This window comes from Haliotis rufescens, unplaced genomic scaffold (assembly GCF_023055435.1).
Source record: "Haliotis rufescens isolate VD_foot unplaced genomic scaffold, xgHalRufe1.0.p SCAF_1, whole genome shotgun sequence".
Lineage (NCBI taxonomy): Eukaryota > Metazoa > Mollusca > Gastropoda > Lepetellida > Haliotidae > Haliotis > Haliotis rufescens.
In genome coordinates, this window is record NW_025963779.1 from 26,842,380 (window position 1) to 26,865,899 (window position 23,520).

The following is a 23,520-nucleotide window of genomic DNA, read 5'->3' on the forward strand; positions in this document are numbered from 1 at the left end:
TTGTCACGTGACACATTTATGCAAAGTGAACTCGTTGTTAGGAAAACAGAATGTTTATCAGACCCTTCACAGTACAATGGGTAAAGTGCGTAATGAAAGTGAAGATGTTTAATTTGGTTAATGTACACTGCAATCATTGTGAACGATTTCTCCTACTCGTAGAAGCAATTATATTATGAAGCTCCTTGTCTGTTCGTCATGTCAGGCGGAAATAACAGCCGACGTTAAACCTTTTGTCTTGAGTTTGGGCCATGAGATCTTAATCATTAATAAGTGTTGTTTAGACATAAGACTTTATTCTTACATTTTTGTGTGTGTTACCACCCAGAGTACAACGTAATTCAAGTAGGTGGAAAATGATTTTTTACAAACGTTGGTTTGTGGGTTTTTTTATAATTGAATTGAAATATGGATAACCTCGAAGAGTACCATACGTAAGAGAGTGGTGTAAAAGTATTCATGTATGGTTCCACTGGTTGCTGGAAAATCATGTCCTGTTGTCGTGAGATATTTGAAATTTGATACTCGATATGTGATATTTTGAAAAAGCCAGTAATCGGTTCTCGAAAATACTGTTTAAATCAATTTATCCTCCGGTTTTAAACGAACCTGAAATCGCATTGTGAGTCCCCAAAACCATTGTTTCAATGTTCAAGCTGTTAACGCCAAGATTCAGTTCCATTCCCAACGTGGGTACAACAATATCTGTGTCCATCGCCACGCCTTCGCTCGCTGCTAACGACGGCATAAACTCTACTCACTCACTAACACCTCAAGATGCATACCATGGCAAGTCCAACACTAGCTCCCTTTTGCAGCAAACGAGTGATGTCCTGAGGAGCGACCCACGCCAACACACAATCAGACGTGTTGTAAGTACCCGACCCTCGCTAGTCGATTCATAAAAAAAATAGAGATGCTTCTACCGCACCCGTCACCAATCGCCCCTTTCCGTAACCTATCGGTGAATGTTATGTGCGAAAATACGACAAACCAGTCAGAATATACTTCGGTCAGAGAATCCTTCGGGAATAATTTATTATTGCACACATGTCTTGCAAAATATTACCCCAGATAAAAAAAATATACCCCAGATACAGTAAAATGTATAAATATATATACTGTATAAATACCGAAAGTCCCAGTGTGTTTTAATAGCATCTGGAATATATCTGACATGGCGGAAATATTGGTGAATCATTACGCAACGAGTCGACAATTCTTTCAACTATGCCCGTTTGTGCTTAGACGGAACCCAGTCGCCAAAATGGCCACGAGAGGGGCACGAGTCACTATTTGGCTTGTCCGGGATAACACGAGTTGGTCACGAGTTGCTCACGAATGGTTTCTACCGGGGACCCTGATAATCCCGGAATCCCAACGGGGTAATGCCTGATGATGATTTGTGTATGAAAGTATATGTAACTGAGGTTAGATCGGGTTAAGGGCGCGTTTACGATTTTTACCATGCATATTACCCTTTAGCCTTCCTTTCACATTTAAAGTATATTGCAAACACTGCCAAATGTATTATTCATTCGTTCATTTCTAGTACTAATCATTCAACCATCAAACGGCTGACAAGCGTTCTCCTCACCTGCTCTGCAGGTGTAACCCGACACCTGAAGTTCGCTTTCATTTCTAATGTAATGATATAAAGACACAGCAGCAAGAATGCATTGAATATACCAGTGTACACTCCAAAAAAGATACATCGCAGAGTACAAATGCACTCCAATCACTCTCCGTGGACCACAGCGAATTCCCATATGTGTTTTGTGAGTAGTTTGTTTCTACAATTCAATAGATTTATTGTTTACAAAGAATTTACAATTTCCTTAACCTCATTAACACGTAGTGTGTCAGAAGAAGTCCCTTTGTTAATGTCTTGTTTCGCTTTTCCTTTCTTAAACGCCGATTGAAAAGTGAACACGTTCACCTTTTATGGTAGACGCACGAATCCCTCAACTGCGGAAATAATAATTATATCCCTTCAAAGTGCTATGTCGTCATCGCTATTAATTTGAGTGAGTGAGTGAGTAAGTGAGTTGGGTTTAACGCCGCTTTTAACATTATTCCAGTTATATCACGGCGTGTCAGCTTAATGTGGGAGGAAAGCCCGAAGTGATGCAGGTCTAAGACGTTTACCACTTCGGTGAAACCCATGAGCACGGGTATGGTGCTGACAAACCTAGAAACATGACTGGGGCGAACCGGGATTCGAACCCACAATCATAGGTTTCTGGTGTGCCCAAGGGACGCAACTCTGCACAGCGAATCGCAGCGCCTTAGACGACTGGGCCACCCGTGCCCTCGCTATTAATTTGAATCACGATGGCACACATTACCATTTTTTACAACCGCCCAACGCACACTTTTCTCCTTAAATTATATTTATTTTAAACAATAAATTATTTTTTAAACTCACTGGCTACTAAAAATCATTTTCAATATGTTATAGGGTAAAAACTATGAATTTCCCCTTAATCCGATCTTCATGTGAGTGAGTATGGTTTTACGCCGCGTTTAGCAATATTCCAGCAATATTACGGCGGGGGACACCAGAAATTGGCTTAACACATTGTACCCATGTTGGGGATCGAACCCGGGTGTTCGGCGTGACGAGCAAACGCTTGAACCACTAGGCTACCCGACCTCCCCGTGCTCATGTTGATGACACAAAGCAGGTGTTCAATAACAGTATTCGTACACAGATGCTGTGTAAGGTGGCATTCTTCTCTACCATTGTTCTCTACCATAACGCCCTTAGAGTGCAGATAACTCGTTGAGCCAGGAAAGCGGAAGAGTCAGCACTTATGACAGCTGATTTCATATAGGTTGTCAATGCTTCTTACTTATCATTAAAAGCTTATTGATTACATATATGTGTTTAACAATCCATGACCGATTCATCGATTTGCCCGATGAAATATCAAATTTGAAAAACGGTAGCAGATTATTAGTAGTAACATTTAGTTCTTTATTCGTAATATTTGACCTTAATTGCATATTTTTGTCCTTTTTTTAAACTTTGTATTTTTTGACCGAATGGCCGCCCATAGTTTGTCGCGCTGTGCAATTTCAGCGATCGGTCGGCGCCTTGTCTGTCCGCTTCCACGTCGGATTTTTTAATCCCATTCACGGTGCTTTTCTGCTCTTCTGTCTCCTCGCCAGTTTGATTACCTTGTCCACAAACCATGCCAAGGAGTTGTAACATCACTGAAGATTCTTTCAGTTGTCTACTCAATTCTCAATTCCACATTAACCCTTAAACATTTAAGTTTATCGTGATATCATAAAACGCTATCCGCACAACTATCGAACATTGACAGTAGTGTCTCGGTACTGAGACAAAGAGACTTGGTGGTATGACACGAAGGATATGTTACCGTACGGCCTTGTTCAGATACAGTAAACTACGGTTATACCGAACACGCTTATAACGAACTGGTGGATATATCGAACTGATTTTTAGGCCCCCTGCCATTTGCTGTATCTCTGCTGTACATATGCTTATAACGAATTACGGTTATAACGAACTAGAATTTGTGGTCCCTTTGAGTTCGCTATAACCGTAGTTTACTGTAAGTACTTTTCAGTAATAGCAGACTTGATATTTTAATGAAACATAATCCAAAATTATGTGTTCTTTGTTTGTGTGTTGTATAACGCCGCACTCAGCAATACATGTACTCCAGCTATTTGAAGGCGGTCTGTACATACTCGAGTGCGGACCAGACAATCCAGTGATTGACATCATGAGCATCGATCAACGCAATTGGGATACGATGACATGCATCAACCAAGTCAGCAATCCTGACCACCCGATCCCGATAGTCGCCTCTTACCCGAAATTATGTAAAACTATCAACGAGATCAAACCTTGTACAGTAAACTACGGTTATAACGAACTCAAAGGGACCACTAATTTTAGTTCGTAATAACCGTAGTTCGTTATAAGCATATATACAGTATATATACAACAAATGGCCGGGACTAAAAAATAAGTTCGTTATATCGGTCAGTTCGTTATAAGCGTGTTCGTTATAAACGTAGTTTACTGTATTGTCAAAAGAACACTCCATTGCCTGTACTCGCTCATCTTTTCTAAACACAACAATGTTCGATTTTTGTGTGTTAATTTCCAAGCCCCATGTTTTTGAATATGGTCATTGAATTAATCTATCGATTTCTGGAAAATCTATATCGCAACAAAATCACAATCAATGATTTTCTCTGTACTCTCCCTTTTAGACTACTTTCGAGGAGTGTATCATAAAAATGTAAAATCACACATATATATATAAAAAACATAAGTGTTTGGGTATTAGCCATTTGTTTCATCTTAAAAAAACTGGTTGGGTGGGGTGGAGATGGGTGGTCCCTATTATTTACATCTGTTAACAGCTTTTAACATTTTCAGTTATAATTTTATATGATGTAGTTATTTTTCCAGAAGTATGGGCACTAAAACTTGATCAATGCATCAGCAAAGCGTAACTGATCAATCTTCAATTATTATCTTTCATCTCAACATCAATTATGTGAAGAAGAAACTCTTTGATGTCTTTACTTACTTTTGGTATTCCATGGGTAATAAATAAATAGCTAAGATCAATAACATTTACATTAACAAAACTCATTGCTCTGTGGTATTTAGCGTTTTGTTTAAAAAATATAACTGTATGATAAATTCAATTTTTGTAACTGCACATGAGATATTTGTTTAATCTTACGAGTATAAAAAAGCTGGGTGGCACAGTTGGTGAGGTAGCCATACATTTATCAGATAATGTTATCTTCCGAAAAAAGGAACAGGGTACATATGTACACTGACAAGTCTTGCAGTTCTGTTGTGTTGGAGAAAACGTGTATGGAATTTTTTTTATAATTACTTGGGCGACTTGATTTCAAACTAAGAAATACTTAGAAAATAATTGTTGAAAGTATTTCGACAAGCTATGGCAGCGGCCATGTTTTCTGAACCCTGAGGTTTATTTTGTGAAACGTTCCCAATCATATTTAGCACAGGAAAGTGGGCTTGATGTGGCAAGGGTGGCAACGAGATATTGGTAAATAGGTTAGTAGACGCTCTTGCCTCAGTAGGATGGGGGTTGCTGTCGAGTTGTACCAATGTCGCCGTGTCTGCAGCCTCGATCTGCTTGATGGCCATGCATCTGCAGATGCTGGGATGATGATGTGAAGTGATAAGAGTAGGTTCAGTATCCTTTAAGATTGTTGTTTGTGTGCTGCCCATGTATCTGGTGATGGTCCAACAGGTGAAGTGGACATCTGGCTATACAGTCCAGACAATGTATTCGTTGAAGGCCTCAGCACGGGAACATCAGAGCAGGAGTCCATAGCTCCAATCTACTGGTGCTTGATTGTACAGTTCATGCATTCGTGTTGCTCTCTTCTTAATATTTGCTGATGAACTTAGCATCTTCTGGGGGATGTGGGGGTCTGTAACACTCCTTACGAGGTCGCCCACAATTGTGCACTTCTGACGACAACCTGCTGACCGCAGTTCACATTGGTTCATGTTCCCTTACAAGCGTCCACTAGCCTATTTATGATAGTCTCGTAGAAACTAGACTTTGATTGCACGCAGCCAAGCCGTACATACTAAGTACATAAATGATCATATAAAATATTTTGACTGTAAATTATTACTCTAAACATGTTTTATGTTATTCGGTAACAATCATACCGGCGCCACGCTCTTACCTAGACTGGTTTACCTGCCCTAGAGCGCTTGCGTTTCTCGCCTGCGAGGGGCAGGGTACCACTCTAGCTCTATCCGCCCTGTTTGCCCATACAGTATTTCGCTGCGGTGAAACGTTGACCAAATTCCATGAAGCGGGCTTCTCTTTCGAGAGGGAAGGAGACAGGCCTACAGTGTATGGCTTTGCGGGAAACGTTGACCCATGTCCGTGTAGCGAGGTCTGCCTGTCGAGTGGGTCAGGAATAGACCTATAGCATATCGCTATGCGGAAAACGTTGGGCCAGTTTCCGTGAGGCGAGATATTAGCACTTTTGGACAGTGTGAATAATTGACGCGTCAGGCTACAGGAGCAGACATTACCATTAGGGAGGTAACTCTCATAGACAAGTATGGTTCATGGTGAAAAACAACAGACACACTCGCAACGTTGTGAGTTTCAATTTTAACAATAATTGCATGTCAATCTTTATGTGTTGATTTACTTCATTATAAACTAATATTAAAACTTTGGCTCTCTTACTCTGAAAAGATTAATTATGAAAAAATATGAATTACTTAACACTAAAGTGTGGAATCCCGGACGGCACTCAGCCCAAAAAAGTACGAGAATCTGTACTTTACCAAGAACAAGAAAGTGTTATGCCAAATATAACATTTGTTACATTTGACCAATTTCTAAATGGCATTGTGTGTTCATAGCTTTACCACTGTTGATCTATCATTGTCAACGGTATCTTATATATCGCTATGATTATGTCAACTTAATACCCAATGTACCTTGAAAACAACAAAAGTTTCAGGAAGCCATTGTTGTGAAAACATATTACTCGTTTTGTTTTCATAATATGTTTGTTTCCTACTTTTATATTACATAAATATTTAAACTGAAATGTGCCATATTCTTATTCCTGATTCTGCGGGTGCCAAATGCAGATTACAATTTGTCCCATCTTCTGGGTGATGACAGTGTAGGTACTTGCATCAATAGGTAGGTCTGCTTCAACATCTCTTTGAGCTGTGTTGATCCCCTGGATCAAAGTCAACTTGTATAAGCTAGTGGACAAGCTTGCCTCGGGAAGATAGCTCCAACATGGATTTCGTTTTGTTGTTGACAATGTTTATGTGTTAATGATTAAATAAGCAGTCTGTGAAGTTATTACTTTTGGCGTATTTATTCATAAGACCTAAAGTCAGTTCTTAAATAAAGTTATAACAATGGATATCCACAAACCTCTTCAAACAAGATTTATTTATAAAAAACGAAATGTTAATGATTATACATTTTATTTATGTTATTGCGCAGCATCGATTTCTTAGCTTTTTCTTGCTGAACTTGTAGCTGATGTCCTCATAACAGGCACAAAGCAAGGAAGCTCCTTACAGCTGTTATAATCCAACTTGGGAATCCATTCGGGAGACAATTTTCATATACAGTAGAACACGGATATAGCGAACAAACGGATACAACGAACTGTTAAAAAAAATCCCCGATTTATCTCCTGTACAAGTCATTGCTGCAATTACGTGTATTGTGTTTTGTTTGTCGAAGATGGCGGACGTTTCCGAGCGAAAACGTATATAACGAACAACGGATATAAAGAACTGATTTTTCTGGTCCTTTGCCGTTCGTTATATCCATGTTCTACTGTATTCGAGTTAGTGATCGTAGTTTTACGCAGCAATATTACAACTTTATAGACTCCATTAAATACATGCATCGCTAACATTATGTCTGATTAAAAATATAAATATGACAGAATTGATAAAACGGGTCAATAACGAATTAGTTATAACTTGATAAAATTTCTATAATAAGTAAAGCGAAATATAGTGATATAGATAAATATCTCGAACTCAGTCAACTCGAACTACCATTTAAGACAATGCAACTTAAACTATAACTGATGACCTAAACAAGGGATAACACGTTGTGGGTTTTTTTGTGGGCCCGACCATGCAGATGACACCCGCGAAGATCCGGGGTAGAATAGGTCTTCAGCAACCCATGCTTGCCGTAAAATGCGACTATGCTTGTCGTAAGAGGCGTCTAACGGGATCGGGTTGTCAGGCTCCCTAACTTGGTCAATGCATGTCATCGTGTCACATTTGCGTGGATCGATGCTCATGATGTCAATCACTGGATTGCCTTTTTAAGACTTGATAACTTACAGACCGCCGTCATATAGCAGAAATATTGATGAGTGCGGCGTTAAACAACAAACAACAAACAAACAAAACATGGATTTGACGAGGTGCTGATGTCATTTTGCACGTGCTATACACTAATAACGACCGCAGATATACTGAATAACAAACAACAGCATTATCATAAATCACATATTATTGTCCCTATTTAATCTCTCACAGTGGGACTATACTGCCACCCTCCCATGTAGATCGCAAGAGAGGACTAAAACGAAAGTTGGGTTGTTGCAATCACCTGCTCGATTCATAGTGAGTGAGTGAGTGAATATGGTTTTACCCCGCCTTTATCAATATTCCAGCAATATCACGACTGGATCATCAGAAATGGGCCCATTTGGGGAATGGAACCTAGGCCTTCGGCGTGACGAGCGAACACTTTAACCACTGGGCTACCCCACCGTCGCCTTGGATTCATGTGGCTTTGAATGAAGAAATGAAAGGTATTTTTGTTCATTCGTTGGTGCCTTTCTTTATTTATAGTGTCTTTAACATTTTGTTCCCCCCGACTAAATATTGAAAGTTTCAAACCCTTGTTTACGGAATGGATCGATGTTCATGCCGTCAACCACTTATTTACCGAGCCAATACTTTTTCCTGGTCAACTACAGATGGCTCTTCGGTCGTGAAAATGTTTTGACTGCAGCATAAATAGTATGCTTTTACGCCGCTTTTAGTCATATCCAAGCAATATCACGGCGGGGATACCAGAAATGGACTTAACACATTGTACCCATGTTGGGAATAGAACCCGGGTCTTCAGCATGATGAGCGAACGCTTTAACCACTAGGCTACCCGACCGCAACAGCATAAAACGACATTCACTTACTCACTCATGAGTGGCAAAAACTGAATATGTTTCCAATGTGATCGGGCGGTCGGGTAGCCTAGTGGTTAAAGCGTTCGCTCGTCACGCTGAAGACCCGGGTTCGATTCCCGACATGGGTACAATGTGTGAAGCCCATTTCTGGTGTCCCCCGCCGTGATATTGCTGGAATATTGCTAGAAGCGGCGTAAAACTATACTCACTCACTCACATACTCCAATGTGATCGCCACAATGGCTCGCCCCTGACTAAGGGTTGGTAACTTTCTTGTATGTGGCGTCATACATCAACACGTAGCCGTCCTCCTCTTCATACAGGTAACAGTTACCGCTGGTGGCATATAACTTAAAATAGGAGCATTCCGTCAACACCTGGCACAGCAACATACATTTATGGAAAGTCATAGATGCCATAATTTCCAACTTTCTGATTCCGTTTATCTCTGGAATTGGTTGAAAGAGTCCTTGAACCGGGCATGTCGTTGCCATGGCAACCTGGTAGTCAAGTGCCTTCGACGAGGGGGCAACTGAAAGATTCAAAGATCAATGTCAACGAAGGAACCATCACATATTTGACGATAATTGTACGTCAATCATATGAGTCAGTGGTAAGGTTCAAATCTCTTAAAATTAAAATATTGTTATTAAAGTTATTAGATATGTTTATGTGAGTTTCTAGGGCACTTTTTGTCAAAGGGGGGGAGTGTTTGGACGGTTTGGACGGTCTTTGTTTACACGTGCCCAGTTAAAAGAAACCCAGCTTGAGTCAAAGGAGTGCTCATGTTTAAATGTTACAAAATGATTTCTGTTGAACCCACAACATGCCTTTCTGACACATTTTATCCTTTTCCCTAAAATGGGTGTTCTTATCCAATCCAAAATATGTAAGTTCGTGGGTATTATCTAATGCCGCTTTAGCAATATTGGTGGTGATATCACGGCGTGGGACACCAGAAATGGGTTTCACACATTGTACCCAGTTCGGGAATAAAACCGGGTCTTCGGCGTGCCGAGCGAACGCTTTAACCACTCGGCTACCCCACCGTGAAAATTAATTCTTTTCAGTGTAATAAAATCACCAGCATTTTCATTGTTCAAGGGGTCCAGTGTCTAAGGCGCCGCAGTTCGCTGTCCTGAGTGGCACGTCAGAAACCTATGATCGTGGGTTCGACACTATTATGTTTCTAGGTTTGTCAGCACCATACCAGTGATCGTGGTTTTAACCAAGGTGATCTGAGACCTGCATTACGTTCCTCACACATCGAGCTGACACGCCGTGATATAACTGGAATATTGTATACTGGAATATTGTTCAAAGCAGCGTTAAACCAAACTCACTCACTTACTTCATTGTTCAGAAAGTTCATATTTTTCTAAAACGGTTTAGGGTCAACTATTTTCATACTTACAGTCGTGGCTATATGGGTGAAATAATGCCGATGTGATAATAAGTATTAACTCACTGATGCTCACTCATTTGAAACCAACATTCCACTATCTCCCTGTAGGGAAATAGACTTGTTAGACATTGAATAGCATCCTTGACATCAACACACAGATGAGGCCACTGATAACACCAAAACATTATCCTGGTTTATACTGCTAGTGATGTGTTGGAGTAGGACGCCCCTTTAAACATTACTTCCCTTATAAAACAAGTGGCCAGATTAGGTCTTAGAGCATGACCGATGTGGAAGTGGTTTTGACCCTTGAATTACCCGTGAACGTGCAGAGAGCGGCGTTGGTCCTCTTTGTCGGCGATCGAGGAAGTATTTCGGTTAACCGGATCACAAACATGTCATACTCTAATGCCCCCACCTCCAAACCCAACCAACTCCTTTAAATAATACATCTACACAGTTTGTTTTATTTCAGTCGGTGTTGATTACGTACAGCGCTACTGACGTCGATATGTTTTGTATAGCCTTTTCACATACAATCTTGCACATTTATTGTTTATGACATCTTCCCGGGGCAAGGGCGTTAACTGACTCTAAAAAGTCCACCCTTGTTGAACTGGGATGGCATTTCTGAGTATTATTTTGGCTGGCCTAACGAGTCTAGGTGTAGTCGAATATAAAATCGCGTAATTAGTGAGTGAGTGAGTGAGTTTGGTTTAACGCCGCTTTTAACAGTATTCCAGTTATATCACGGCGTGTCAGCTTAATATGGGAGGAAAGCCTGAAGTGATGCAGGTCTTGGACGTTTACCACTTCGGTGAAACCCACGAGCACGGGTATGGTGCTGACAAACCTAGAAACATAATCGGGGCGAACCGGGATTCGAACCAACAAACATAGGTTTCTGGCGTGCCCAAGGGACGCAACTCTGCACAGCGAATTGCGGTGCCTTAGACGACTGGGCCACCCGTGCCCCCTCGCGTAATTAAATCGACACGCGGTTTGTAAACAATATGGTAACTGCCGTGTAGATTTTGATCGAGTGAAGGATTGGACAAGTATGTGTACCATCAACAACAAATATTTCCAAAATGTTTTCATGTTTTTATTGAACGTGCACAAGTGGTTTGATGCACTTAGCGAGTGAAGACCAGTTTTAATGCCGTATAGATATTGATTATCGATCAGATCTTCATAACTGGGCGCCGCGATTTTGTTTGAAGCAAATGCAAGAGATACGAGGGGTTGAATCTGGTTGCTCAGTAGGAGGGGCATAAATAGGGAAATAGTCACCAAATTCCCACAAGGGTGGAAACTGGACTTATACAGTCATTTAACTCCCTTGCCTCGGAAAGATGTGTTTGTAATAGTTGTTGTCCATTTTTCCAGTTTCATAAAAGCATTCAATCAAATGTGACACAAACATCTTGTTCTTCAACTGTTAATCACATCGTCAACATACGACCTATTGACGCTTGTTGGCAAATGTTCAAGTGTGACACCCTACATACCTAGGTGACCCTTCCATAATGACGCCAAGAATATAACCAGTCCCCCGTCATTAGTACGTGCCCAGGTAATCCACCTGTCTTAAATTCCCCCTGAATCACAGCTAAAGGAGGCCGACTAAAGTGTTGTGTGGGAGGAAACCCTAAAGTGGCCGCTTTGGTGAAACCTACTTTTAACAAGCAGCGGATCCTGGTACGGCTATGGGACGCAACTCTAAACCACCCATGCGATACGGTGTTCGCATAGCGGGTTTCTTACCAGACCAACTTGCATTGAAGCCAAGGAAAGCGTTGGTATTGTCAGACGAAAACACGACCTTGTAATAGCTCAGTGTTGCGATAACAACCCACTTGTAACGTCCACCGCTTTTTATCTTCAATAACTTGTCGTTTGCGTCGTAAATCTGGAAGTAAAATCGAAGAGTTTATGTGAAGGGGTCTAATACGCCTTCGTATTTCTACTGATGTGCTGGTGTGAGTTGTCCTATACGCGTCTGTAGAGCCAATCGTCCGGATTTATTCAATCTCGAACTGGATATATGTCATTTCTATTTCGCATGAAATACTTTTAAGACCGTTTAGACACTGTCAAGGAGACAGTAGAACGGGTTTAACACAACCAAAGATATCAAACGCTTTTCTCCGCGATCATAGTTTCACAATGTAAGTCTTCTTTTTATTTACATCTGTTTTGGGGTCAAACTATCAAATTAAACATTAATAAGTTTTTTTATTACCTTTGCATTATCATTGTAAGGCGACAATATAATAACTATTCTCGGTGATCAGTGGTCATATTGTCAATATTTCAACCAGGCCATCAGGGCTAAATGTTGTCGTTGATATATGTAAACAATGTTAAACATGTCCTCCATACAATTAACTGTGTTACTGTGATGGTAGTCGTTGTTCATTTTTCCAGTTTCATAAAAGCATTCAATCAGTGTGACACAAACATCATGTTCTTCAACTGTTAATCACATCGTCAACATACCACCTATTGACGCTTGTTGGCATATGTTCAAGTGTGACACCCTACATACCTAGGTGACCCTTCCATAATGACGCCAAGAGTATAACCAAGTAATAAGTGATAGTTAATATGAATAAATACATTATCCTCTCCAGGTTCTCTATCAGCCGTGTATCAGGACACTCATCCTTGTTGGATACCCGGTTTAAAACTTGGCTATGACAAGGGCTACAAAGACGTCAAACGTTCTGGTTTCTTCCGCCTACGGGTAAACTATTGGTGGAAGACATATGGGGAGAAAATTAAGGGCTGCAAGGTTAATTTATTGTTGCTATCTAACCATAGGTATGACAGGTACTCACTCAATCTTCAGTTGTTTACATTACGTTTATTGCAAGGACTCCTTGGTTTTCATGCTTAATTTTGAACACTGTTTAAGATAAAACTATGAACACATCAGTGTCATGTTCTGAGAGTACATGTTATTTCAGTTTATTTAAAATGCATGTATTCAGCTAACAAATACTGTTCTTTGGTATTTAGGGACGCAAGGAGGCGACACGACTCTGTGGTTTGATGTAGAAGAGGAGGAACGTTGCGGGGCAGAACCAGACACTGTGAAATTATACATTAGAACTTAAGAGTTGTCATATTGAAACTGACATTCCTAAATTAGAAAATAGATCTTTACAACCTGAGAATCTTCCACTCAAGAAAATAGTTCTTAAAATGAAAGCAAATAGTAATGAAGATGTTGATGGTGATGAAGATAAAGGACGATATTATACTGGCCTGTCTTCCTTTGTGTCACACCTTGCATTGTTCAATTAAATATCGTTTGGAACAAGTCAACCGTCACATTCATCGCTGACAAAATTGAAAAAGTTATTACACTAATGAGACTCAGAATGAATTTACCCACTATTGACCTATGTTATAGGTTTGGTGTCAACAAAGCTCCAAAGTCCAGGAGATTTAATCAAGTTATGGGTGTCTTGTTCATCAATTTGAAACTACTTGTTTTCTTGCCTGATGGAGAAAATGTATGAAAAACAATGTCAATTGTATGCAGAAAGTATTTCGGACGCAGTGTCTGTTATTATAGATTAGTTTGAGGTTTCTGTTGACAGACCATCCAATCTGACATCTCGAACCCAGACTTGGTCAGCGTACAAGCATTATGATACCGTAAAATATATCACTGGCAACACACACCAAGGTCCTGCAAGTTACATGTCTGAGGGATGGGAACTCGTGTTAGCGCTAAGTATTTGACACGTGATAGTAATTTCACTCACCATCTTCTACATACTGATATAGTATTAGCAGATGGAGGCTTTTGAATTATTGGTTCTGGTGGAGCAGAGTTAAGGATTCCAACTTTTACACGAGGTAAACCGTAGTTAAGTGACACTGAAGTTGAGGAGACAAGAAAAATTGCCTAAATGAGAATTCATTTAGAAAGAGTGATTGCTTGTGTCCGTCAGAAATATATGATACTGAGCAGCACGCATCTTCCCGAGGCAAGAGAGTCCACTAGCCTTTTTATCAAAGTCTTGTTTAGGCTTTGATTTAGGCTAGTGGACACGCATGCCTCGGGAAGATGAGCAGAATCGTTCCCATTGATTACCTGATGACAAAAATACTGATACTGTTCCACTACTTGATAAGATTACTCATGTTTACTGTGCACTTACCAACATGTGTCCATCAGTTGTTCCATTCGAGTGAAGGTTCACTACTTAGACTTACAAACGGTAAAATACATAAACAAAATGTCAAATGTGTTTAATGATTTCGTATTTAGGATTCAGGAATACACCACCTAGACATGTTAAGTGATGACTTTTTCAATTCTTTATTCGTGTACATGTTGCAACATTTCTAATAACAGTTTGACTGTTTACCGCCATAAGCATATTGAATTTAGCAAGAGTGGGATGTACAAAATACTTCTGTGGTAAATACTGAAGACGAAGTTCATCATAAGCGTTACAAATTAATAAAAAATGATATTCATTCTCGACATATCTTTGATTTCAACTATTGCACAATCTCTGCTCTCGTGGAGTATTAACGTATCTCCCTGTCTCAATGTGGAGCTCCCAAGTGATGACTTAAATCCCACTGTCGTGTATTGCATCTGAAATACATCTGATTCAGACTAGACCATGTTCATTTTGTGTCAAACACCACTGTGGTTCACACGAAACAATGTTTTAACAATATGAATCGATAATTTCAGCATGGATGTATTATCATCATTCACCCAGATGATATAGTCATATCAGATCAATTAATCGTTAAAGAAATTACATTATATTCAAATGGGATTACTGAACCTTCGTTTCACTCCGTGACTTAGCTGCAAACCTTTCAAGAACAATTGTTAATATGTCTTAAAAGAACTTGGCAGATCAACAGAAAATATTATATACATAAGACTTTGAGTTATTGATCAAATGAACAATCTATAAAATGTAAGAATACATCTAATCTGAGCATGCTGGAAAATGGTAAGTGAGTTTTGTAGTTATAATTTGTACATATTGTATGCTCAACATAATATCACATGAATATCATTTTTAGAACAAGTTTCATTAAGGCATGGTTAGCCAGCTCCGTTACAGAAACAAGTTGCTTGATGAAAAGTAAACGGATCAGGTAATGTTACTGAGATCTACACATCACTCTTCACTATTGTTTTGCGTTTCGTTCTTTTATTATTTGTACAACAATCTTTACAAAACCATTTGTCTTTTGGTTTTCGTACAAGCCCAACACACTTGAAGTGAAACAACTCACTGTAATTCTTTCCCATCACAGCCAAAATACTTGCTTTCATCATCTAGTGTCCTGCATGTACAAAACAGTTCTTCACCCACACTTTCTGGAACAACCCTTTCACGTGTGGTGTTCAAGACGTGTCATGCAACAATCTCTGGTAGAATAACAGATTAAAGAACGGCACCGCCTGATCAGCTACTGGAAGCCAGAATTCCCTCCCTATCATCATTTGTCCAAAGTAGACACAATTTTTTCTGTGATTGAGCATTTTTTTATAGATCATTATACGTTTATCAAGGTATACAACGGTCTCAGGATCTATATCAAGACGTCGTCTTTACAGTAACTAATGAAGTCCATGAATTGTGTCTACTTTGTCATCGTCAACTTCCGAGAAATGCCTCTCAAACAATTCATCATTTGTCCAAACAACAGAGTCAACAAAATAATCATCATTAGTTACAAATAGCTGTGTTTGCACCTGGTAATAATACTGACTGCCCCTTTTCAGTTGCAGTATACCATTAACTTCTAGTAAACTATATTATTATCAACAAAGTCATACTTTGCACAGAAAGGAGACTTATTCTGAAGGCAGACCCTTCCACAACAGCTACAGTCAACAATACCATCAGGAGTTGCACCAAGATGTGGATACTCACAGCTAAGGAATAAACCACATTCCTCAACACTGAAGTTATGATGATGCTCAGAAGATAATTTCTCATAGGTATCCCTTGCTGTTACCTCATGGCTGCATCCCCGTGTCGTAGCTGGATTAGAAAACTTGACTTGAGTAGGGTAACAGATATGGCGAAGTAAACTTCTAGAAGGGTCCACAATGATGTACGACTTGCACTCTTCATCTTTGATGCCGTTATACATCCAGCCCTGAACTGAAACCAAAGTGGGAAACCTGCTTGGTTCCTTGTTGCTACTTCGACTGCTGTAACCTCCTCTTCTGTGAGTTCTGACAGTGTTCTAAAACTTCATCATATGGGATGCCAACCATACTTTCATCAAACAGACCAATCACTTGTAGAAATTGTGGTTGTAGTGCTACAGGTACATCTTGATCACTATAATCACTATGAACCACTAGACAAGACGGTCAGTCTACATTACTAGTACGAAGAAAGATGTCAAACTTCTGTGACGATGCAGCTTCAAACTTATGGGTAAGTTTACCACTCGATGAACTTGAACATGTAGCAGATGAATCACCACTTGACAAGTCAAGTTTCTTCTTCAATATCTCTTAAAGGCACATAGTCAACCTTTTTCATCGAAGCTGGAAGTTTCCAGTAGGCTGGTTCCTGTGTGGCCGTGGTACTGTCCCTTAGTCTAACAATAACTGCCAAAGAAAACACCATACTTGCGACATGTGTGCACTATGCTCCAAAACCTGCCCTACAGTTGTATTGGGCTGACAAAACTTTGCTAGTGTCATCAGTGATGAACCAGGGCTTCATTCAAGCGCTGGGAATGCATTACCTGTACAAATATAGTGGAGGGGTGAATTTTATTTCAGATTGAAATTACTATCATATTCAACAAGTTAATGAAAATGAGAGTATTTTTAATTCTGATACTTCATCACAATGATATGAACTGAGCATCTAGACGTTTCATCGTGGGATAGGAAAGGTAATTTGCAGTAAGTATCATTTTAATGACATTCTGAAGACATTTTGGATTCTGTCTCATAACGATTGTACATAGACCGGCTGTTATTTGATCTGTCTAACCGCCTTTATAATATCCCCGTAACCTTTCCGAATGAAACCTGAATATTAAGAATGTTATCACTTTATATACACACAGTAACAGTTATAGAATGTAGGTAAGTTGTTGTATACTTACTATTGACATCACGATGTGGCCTTTCCATATTGGAGGGACAAATGCACATACGTACATAATGTCTCGTACCCAACTACACACAAATCTATCATATGCTTCCAAACTCATGTAGTTTTTGATGTCTGATAAACTGCAAAAAGGAATACCAGATAGTTAACGATGTCGATGTAGATGGTTGCCGCCAAATGCTTGTGGTCGTCACTCCCATGTCAATTTCGGAATCCTGTACGGATCTTCTTTGTGGATCAATCAGTCTTCTCGAGATATCTTACGCGACCTTCTTTGTCCAATACTTTTGTGTTATTATCAATGACAGACGATTGCGAGATGACAGATATGAGCAGATATACGTTGACGATTATAGAGCGAGTCAGCTGCTAATGACGCTATCGTTGCAAGGGACGCGAACACAACCAACATGGCGGCACGCACAGCATCGCGGAACTACTCTGAAACCCCTCCTTTCGCGGAGTGTTTTATCTAAAAGTATCATTATTTCAGTGTGTTGAATGTCTAGAAAGCCTTTCTTTTTATCGGGTGTAATACGAGTGTTGTGTCCCTTTGTTGTAGCTTTCAGATGATGAGGAACTACGAGCGGTGCTCTAGACGCGTCCAACGGCAACTCTTTGGGGTTGTCTAATTCTCTGGAAAGGCCAGCATTTAATCTTCCTCGTAGACCGGTGTTGAGTAAAACCTGGTCACTAATAATTCTGTACAAAGTACAACGGACGAAAGCGGGTGAACGTGAATTGTAGGGCTAGGACATACTGCAAGATGCAGGCATCCTCATTGGAACCAAATTTGCTTATTTCCTGATCTGTTTCTTTATGCAGAATATCTTCTCCGATTGGCAAAATCAAAACAAGGCAATTTTGCCAAGACGTTTAACTTAAGCTTCAGGTATACCGATTATCTGATATCGTTCAATAATGGACAAATAGCCATTTACATTCCACAGATTTACACACTTGAGCTAGAAATAAAAGAGACAAATGAGACCGCCTTATCTGTTTCATATATAGATCTGTGCATAAAGATTCATATTCATGTAGCAATAAATACCCATATGACTTTATGACAAGGGGGATGACTTTAACTGTCCAATAGTCAGCTGTCCCTATATGATCCAACATATTCCAACAGCTCCAGCCTTTGGTGTCTAGCATTTTACAACTGTTGAGGTAGAATCGAGCATTTTCTTTCATCAAAAATATCATACGATTCTTGCTCAGATGTTGTTTGCTGAGGGTTACAACAATCAAAACCTTAGCAATGCTTTCAAAACATTTATGTTAGACATGTAGAGGACATATCTAAATTTGATGCATCAGTGACCAAAATTATGCAATTCTCTGTTTTGACTTGTACCATCCCAAAAAGAGTCCAACTGAATTTGAGGTGAAATCAAGCACTTTATAAATGAATTTCGGCACAACCATCAAATGATTACACTTGGATTGGCGAGGCCATTAAGTTAAAGGATCCGAGGACACGAACCCTGAATAGGTCCTCAGGTTCAAGTTTTCGCAGAATGACTTCGCCAAGAGTAAATTGTGTCTAGTTTTGCGAGAGTGTACCAATTACCATCAGATTAATGTAAAAACAAACCCATTTAGTTGACATATTCACCTGGAAATAAGTGTAGCACAACCCTTCTTTAATTTTATACATCCAGAACTTCCATGCATCTTTAGGACATGTCCACACGCTTCCGTCATGTTGATCTATGTCTAAGATACCACCGACACGTACAGTAAGTTGGAACATGAACGCTATGTTTTCCCAGATGATCGGAAACATAGCGTCTCAGCATATGATGCGAGCGGTCGGGTAGCCTAGTGGTTAAAGTGTTCGCTCGTCGCGCCGAAGACCCGGGTTCGATTCCCGACATGGGTACAATGTGTGAAGCCCATTTCTGGTGTCCCCCGCCGTGATATTGCTGGAATATTGCTAAAAGCGGCGTAAAACCAAACTCTAACACTCAGCATATGATGCAAAGATACAGGGATTTAATTGAAAGGGTTGTAAAGTTACTTTTGCAATGGAAGTTACAAAACATTTCTGTCTGCATGTCAATACGATTTAAGAAAAATTGCCGTTTTATATGGAAAGATATAGCTGTTCCGATATATATACAAATCACTTTGTTTTCACTTAAGTGTCAATGGGACTTTCCTCTTCGGCTTTACAGAATTGTTATTATTATACAGTTAGTTTGTTGTAGGGATATGACGTTGCATTGATGAAATTGCTAACACCTTTTTCAGTTTCACTATGGATAATGCTAATATATATATCTACGCCGTCGTAACGTAACATCGAGAATTAAATTTTCTCTCAAAAACAATCTCATTTAAATTAGATCTAAACTCCGATGCGAAAGCTCTCTACGTCAAGATCTGCATACAGCTCCGTAGTATGTGGCGTCAGGTGAAACCTGTGAGCCCATTCTAAATGAAGGATGTGTAAGTTCTTCACTCAATCAGACCCCAGCCTTCTTATTTGATGGTAATCCCTTTCGGGTTTTAGATTCCAAAGGATAGCGTGTATACAATATTAATATCCGATATAACAATATAATGACGCTACCTTATTTATCTCCATTCGGAATTTGTAGTTGCAGTCCGTTTTCGAGAAACAAAATCACATATCTGGCCTGAATGTTTTGCTTACTCGTACCCTGAATTTAGAAGCCTCGATGCTGATTCACCTGACGCGATCTCCTCTCATCTTTTCAGGTTTTCATTTTTTAGCCTCTCGAGACCGACTGAGTTTTCAGAACTCCCATCCCCTTCTTCACCGCCTGTCCACCCCTTTTACCCCGCGTTTACCACATAAACTTAATACCTTGACAACATCATGGTCCTCCTCTGTGTGGAAGTCCTCAAAGATGAGTCTAAGTGTAGCCCCGGGGGTGACAGGTGCCAAGGTGTAGGTACACATCAGGTTACGGGGGTAGTCAGCCGGGTAGTTGGGGGAAGTGAATGTGCCCGAGTCGGCCACATGGTTCTCGGAACATGCTGAATGGGAAAGAATGAAAACACTATTAGTTATATAATTGTTTTCTGACAATGTCTCTCTGTGTGTAATGGGCTGTAAATACATTTTATGCCAAATAATACTTCTAGCCTGACATGTCCTGTAGCCTTAAATAATATAACTACGGTAAACTACGCTTATTACGAACACGCTCTTAACGAACTGACGTATATAACTAACCGTTTTTGTGTCTCAGCCATTTGCTATGTATATGCTGTATATATATATATATATATGCTTTAACGAACAACGGTTATAACGAACTAAAATTAGTGGTCCCTTTGAGTTCGTTATAATCGTAGTTTACTGTATACAATAATATGCTATAGTAACGAAAAGCCAAAAGTGCCAAAGTGTATGGTTTTCACGAGTGTTATGCGTTTCTTGATCAATGTTCATTTTGTAAAATAAATGACATTTCTGTCAGTTTAAGGATTCGAGCATATAGCAAAGTCATGTTTATAGTGGTAGACCTGGCATGTCTTTTTATCGAAATTTGGTTCGCTTATGTTAGTTTCAAATATCATATTGAGCATTAAAAACACTTTTCCAATGTAAGAGAAAAGGTAAATATTGTCATAAAAAGAGTCTCGATTATCTACTGAAAAAGATTCGATTGGATGGAAAAAGATAAAAAAAAGTGATAAAAATGATCTGAAAAATATCTCTGAAATTCAGTGATGACACCAGGTGTTACGAAGGTGAGCAAGTCCTGTTCTACCGGAAGCACCAGCTACTCACCCCATGTAAGACTGTCGATCACAGACACGGCGCACACAACACGGAGATACACATCCATTTTATATGTGCAAAGATCTGATAGATGTCTGGTAGTGCAAAACTGACACATGCGAAACATAACGATTATGGAGATAAGGGCACACAGAAATCTATAACGCACCTGCTCTATTTCTTAGCTAACAACTCCACTTCGAAGTCTGTGCGTTGTGAATAATTTACAGCTGTTTCATTGTGTGCAATGGGAATGTAATGTTCTCCGTTTTCTTCCCTTTTTCATTTTTCTAGAAGTTTTAACAATCGCATTAGTGGCTCTGATGCCATTAAGCTAAGTCTCATTCTCATGGACGGGATCATTTTGACAAAGAGGGCGTGCTAGTGCTGCATAATTTAAGAAGTATTGTAAACCTTCAGAAACTGATCAGAATGTTCATACGAATGACTATAATTTTTTTAATTTCAATAATAGCACATATACTACTCAGAAGAAGTTAAAAAACAGCTGATAGTTTCTTATTACCATTTTTAATCTGTCATGACGTGACAAGAATATGAAAGAATCGGATGCTCTTTAACTACTTTTGAGTAGTATATATTACTTACAACAAGCTTAAAGGCAGGAACGAGGAACGATTTTATCAGAGAGGTTCTCACAAAAAGCACATTGCCTATATTAAACATGTTTTGTTGATTTTCTAAGGAGCGGTACGTGAAGACAAACAAATTGTGAAAAGTATGTCTTGGTAGTTTTCAAAAGTTCGAAATATTGGCCATACGTCATGTCAGAAGTTCATATATAACGGTAGTCTTTGTGGTGTGTTCATTCTTTGCATCATACCGCCTTCGCTGTAGGGAGTGTTTTTGCATCGTGTATGGTGCTTTTTGCTGCACAGTAAGCCGGGTTTTCTTCTTGAAAATAGTGTCTTTTACATCGAGGTACATGCAAAGAACTTCGCAGGCGTTTATCATAGATCTTTAACATTTGGATCTCCGAGAAAGGACAATATATCCATTTCCATTAGATTCCCGGAACCTGCCACAGGGGTGGACTCCACTGCGCATGCCTGAAAGACAGGCACTTAATCATGTTTATATCAATACATTTTGTTAGCCTACCGTGATATACACTTGGGTACTGATGAAGGTATTCATTAATTATACTCATTTCGGCGTAAATACTTATCATTGATGATGTAAATTCCACTACTTGTGACTGGAAGACTCATCATACAGCTACCAACATGTTGGTCATATAATCTCAGGTGACTTCTCTTTTATTGACAACAACAACCTTCGACAATTATTCAAATATGGACCAAAATATCGTGAGCAGCCTCCTACCAATTGGGATCACAACTCTAAAATCATTATGGATGTTGTAGACGCCTATGCCAAAACATGGGCCACAAGAGAAGAGGAAACTGTTGAATGTCTTTCTCAAAGGATCAATTAAAGGCGTGACGTTGTCATTGGTAAATTGAACAAACTGAACTACAGAATTGGAATTGATATTCTGACCCGCCGGCTGCCATCAAAATTCTGGCTGCCCTACATGAAAGTTTTGTAGTTGATCCCACTGATAAGGCTTCAAATGACATAACCATTACATGTAAGCATCACTACATTAATTGTTTGATCAAAGAACTTGGTATGAATGAAATATAAAATAACGCCACATACAAGGCCAGTATGTTAACTGAGGAATAAATCTGGCAAAACCATGAATCGGTACTATCAACTTTTGGCTTGACTCTAAAACCTGAAGACATGTCCATTCCTCTTTTGTACTGGATTCCAATTATCCAAATCTGTCTGTAAAGATCCGGGGTAAAACAAATCTTCAGCAACCCATGCTTGCCGTAAGAGGCGACAAACGGTATCGGGTGGTCAGGCTCGCTGAAATGGAGGATGCATGTCATCGATCCCAATTGCGTGGAGCGATGCTCATGATGTCAATCACTGGATTGTCTGGTTCAGACCCGATTATTTACAGATCGCCGCCATATAGCTGGAATGTGGCGTTTGAGAACAAACAAACTTAAAAGAAATATAATAATTAGACTTTTGCAGCTGCAGTTAAAAGAGTATCTAGTCCCCAAACGAAACCCAAACCACCTAAACATACATATATTCCTTGAGGACTGTTGTCGTTTTTGTTAATTCATGTTTATGGAAATGAGCAACCTAACCCGAAGTGTGGATGTGCAGTCGGGTATACCAACCTCAAGTAAAACAACAATAGATCCATGTTGGTGATGAGGAAAGGAGGCTCATCCGTGACATTCATTATGGAGACTGTAACCCTTCAGCTAAGGTCAACAATGAGTCAACAATGGTTGATGCCTTTATCTCATTTGATAAAATAAAAGTGAGCTATAGCGTCAATCACTGAACTGGTGAGCCACAAGGTTCTGTAAATCAATTCATTTATGAGGAAAGAAAGACTCAAGTTATGGGTA

General features: G+C 39.6%; 1 protein-coding gene across 1 annotated transcript; it reads right to left on the reverse strand.

Moving 5' to 3' along the window:
• Positions 1-8,888: 8,888 nt before the first annotated feature.
• Positions 8,889-21,122, reverse strand: LOC125384491 (CUB and sushi domain-containing protein 1-like). The gene is made up of 4 exons (XM_048403955.1): positions 21,065-21,122; positions 20,132-20,304; positions 11,921-12,065; positions 8,889-9,280 (listed from the first exon to the last, which is right to left on the reverse strand). The coding sequence occupies exons 1-4, from the start codon at positions 21,120-21,122 to the stop codon at positions 9,003-9,005; spliced, it is 654 nt and encodes a 217-aa protein (XP_048259912.1). The 3' UTR covers positions 8,889-9,002.
• Positions 21,123-23,520: the final 2,398 nt, after the last annotated feature.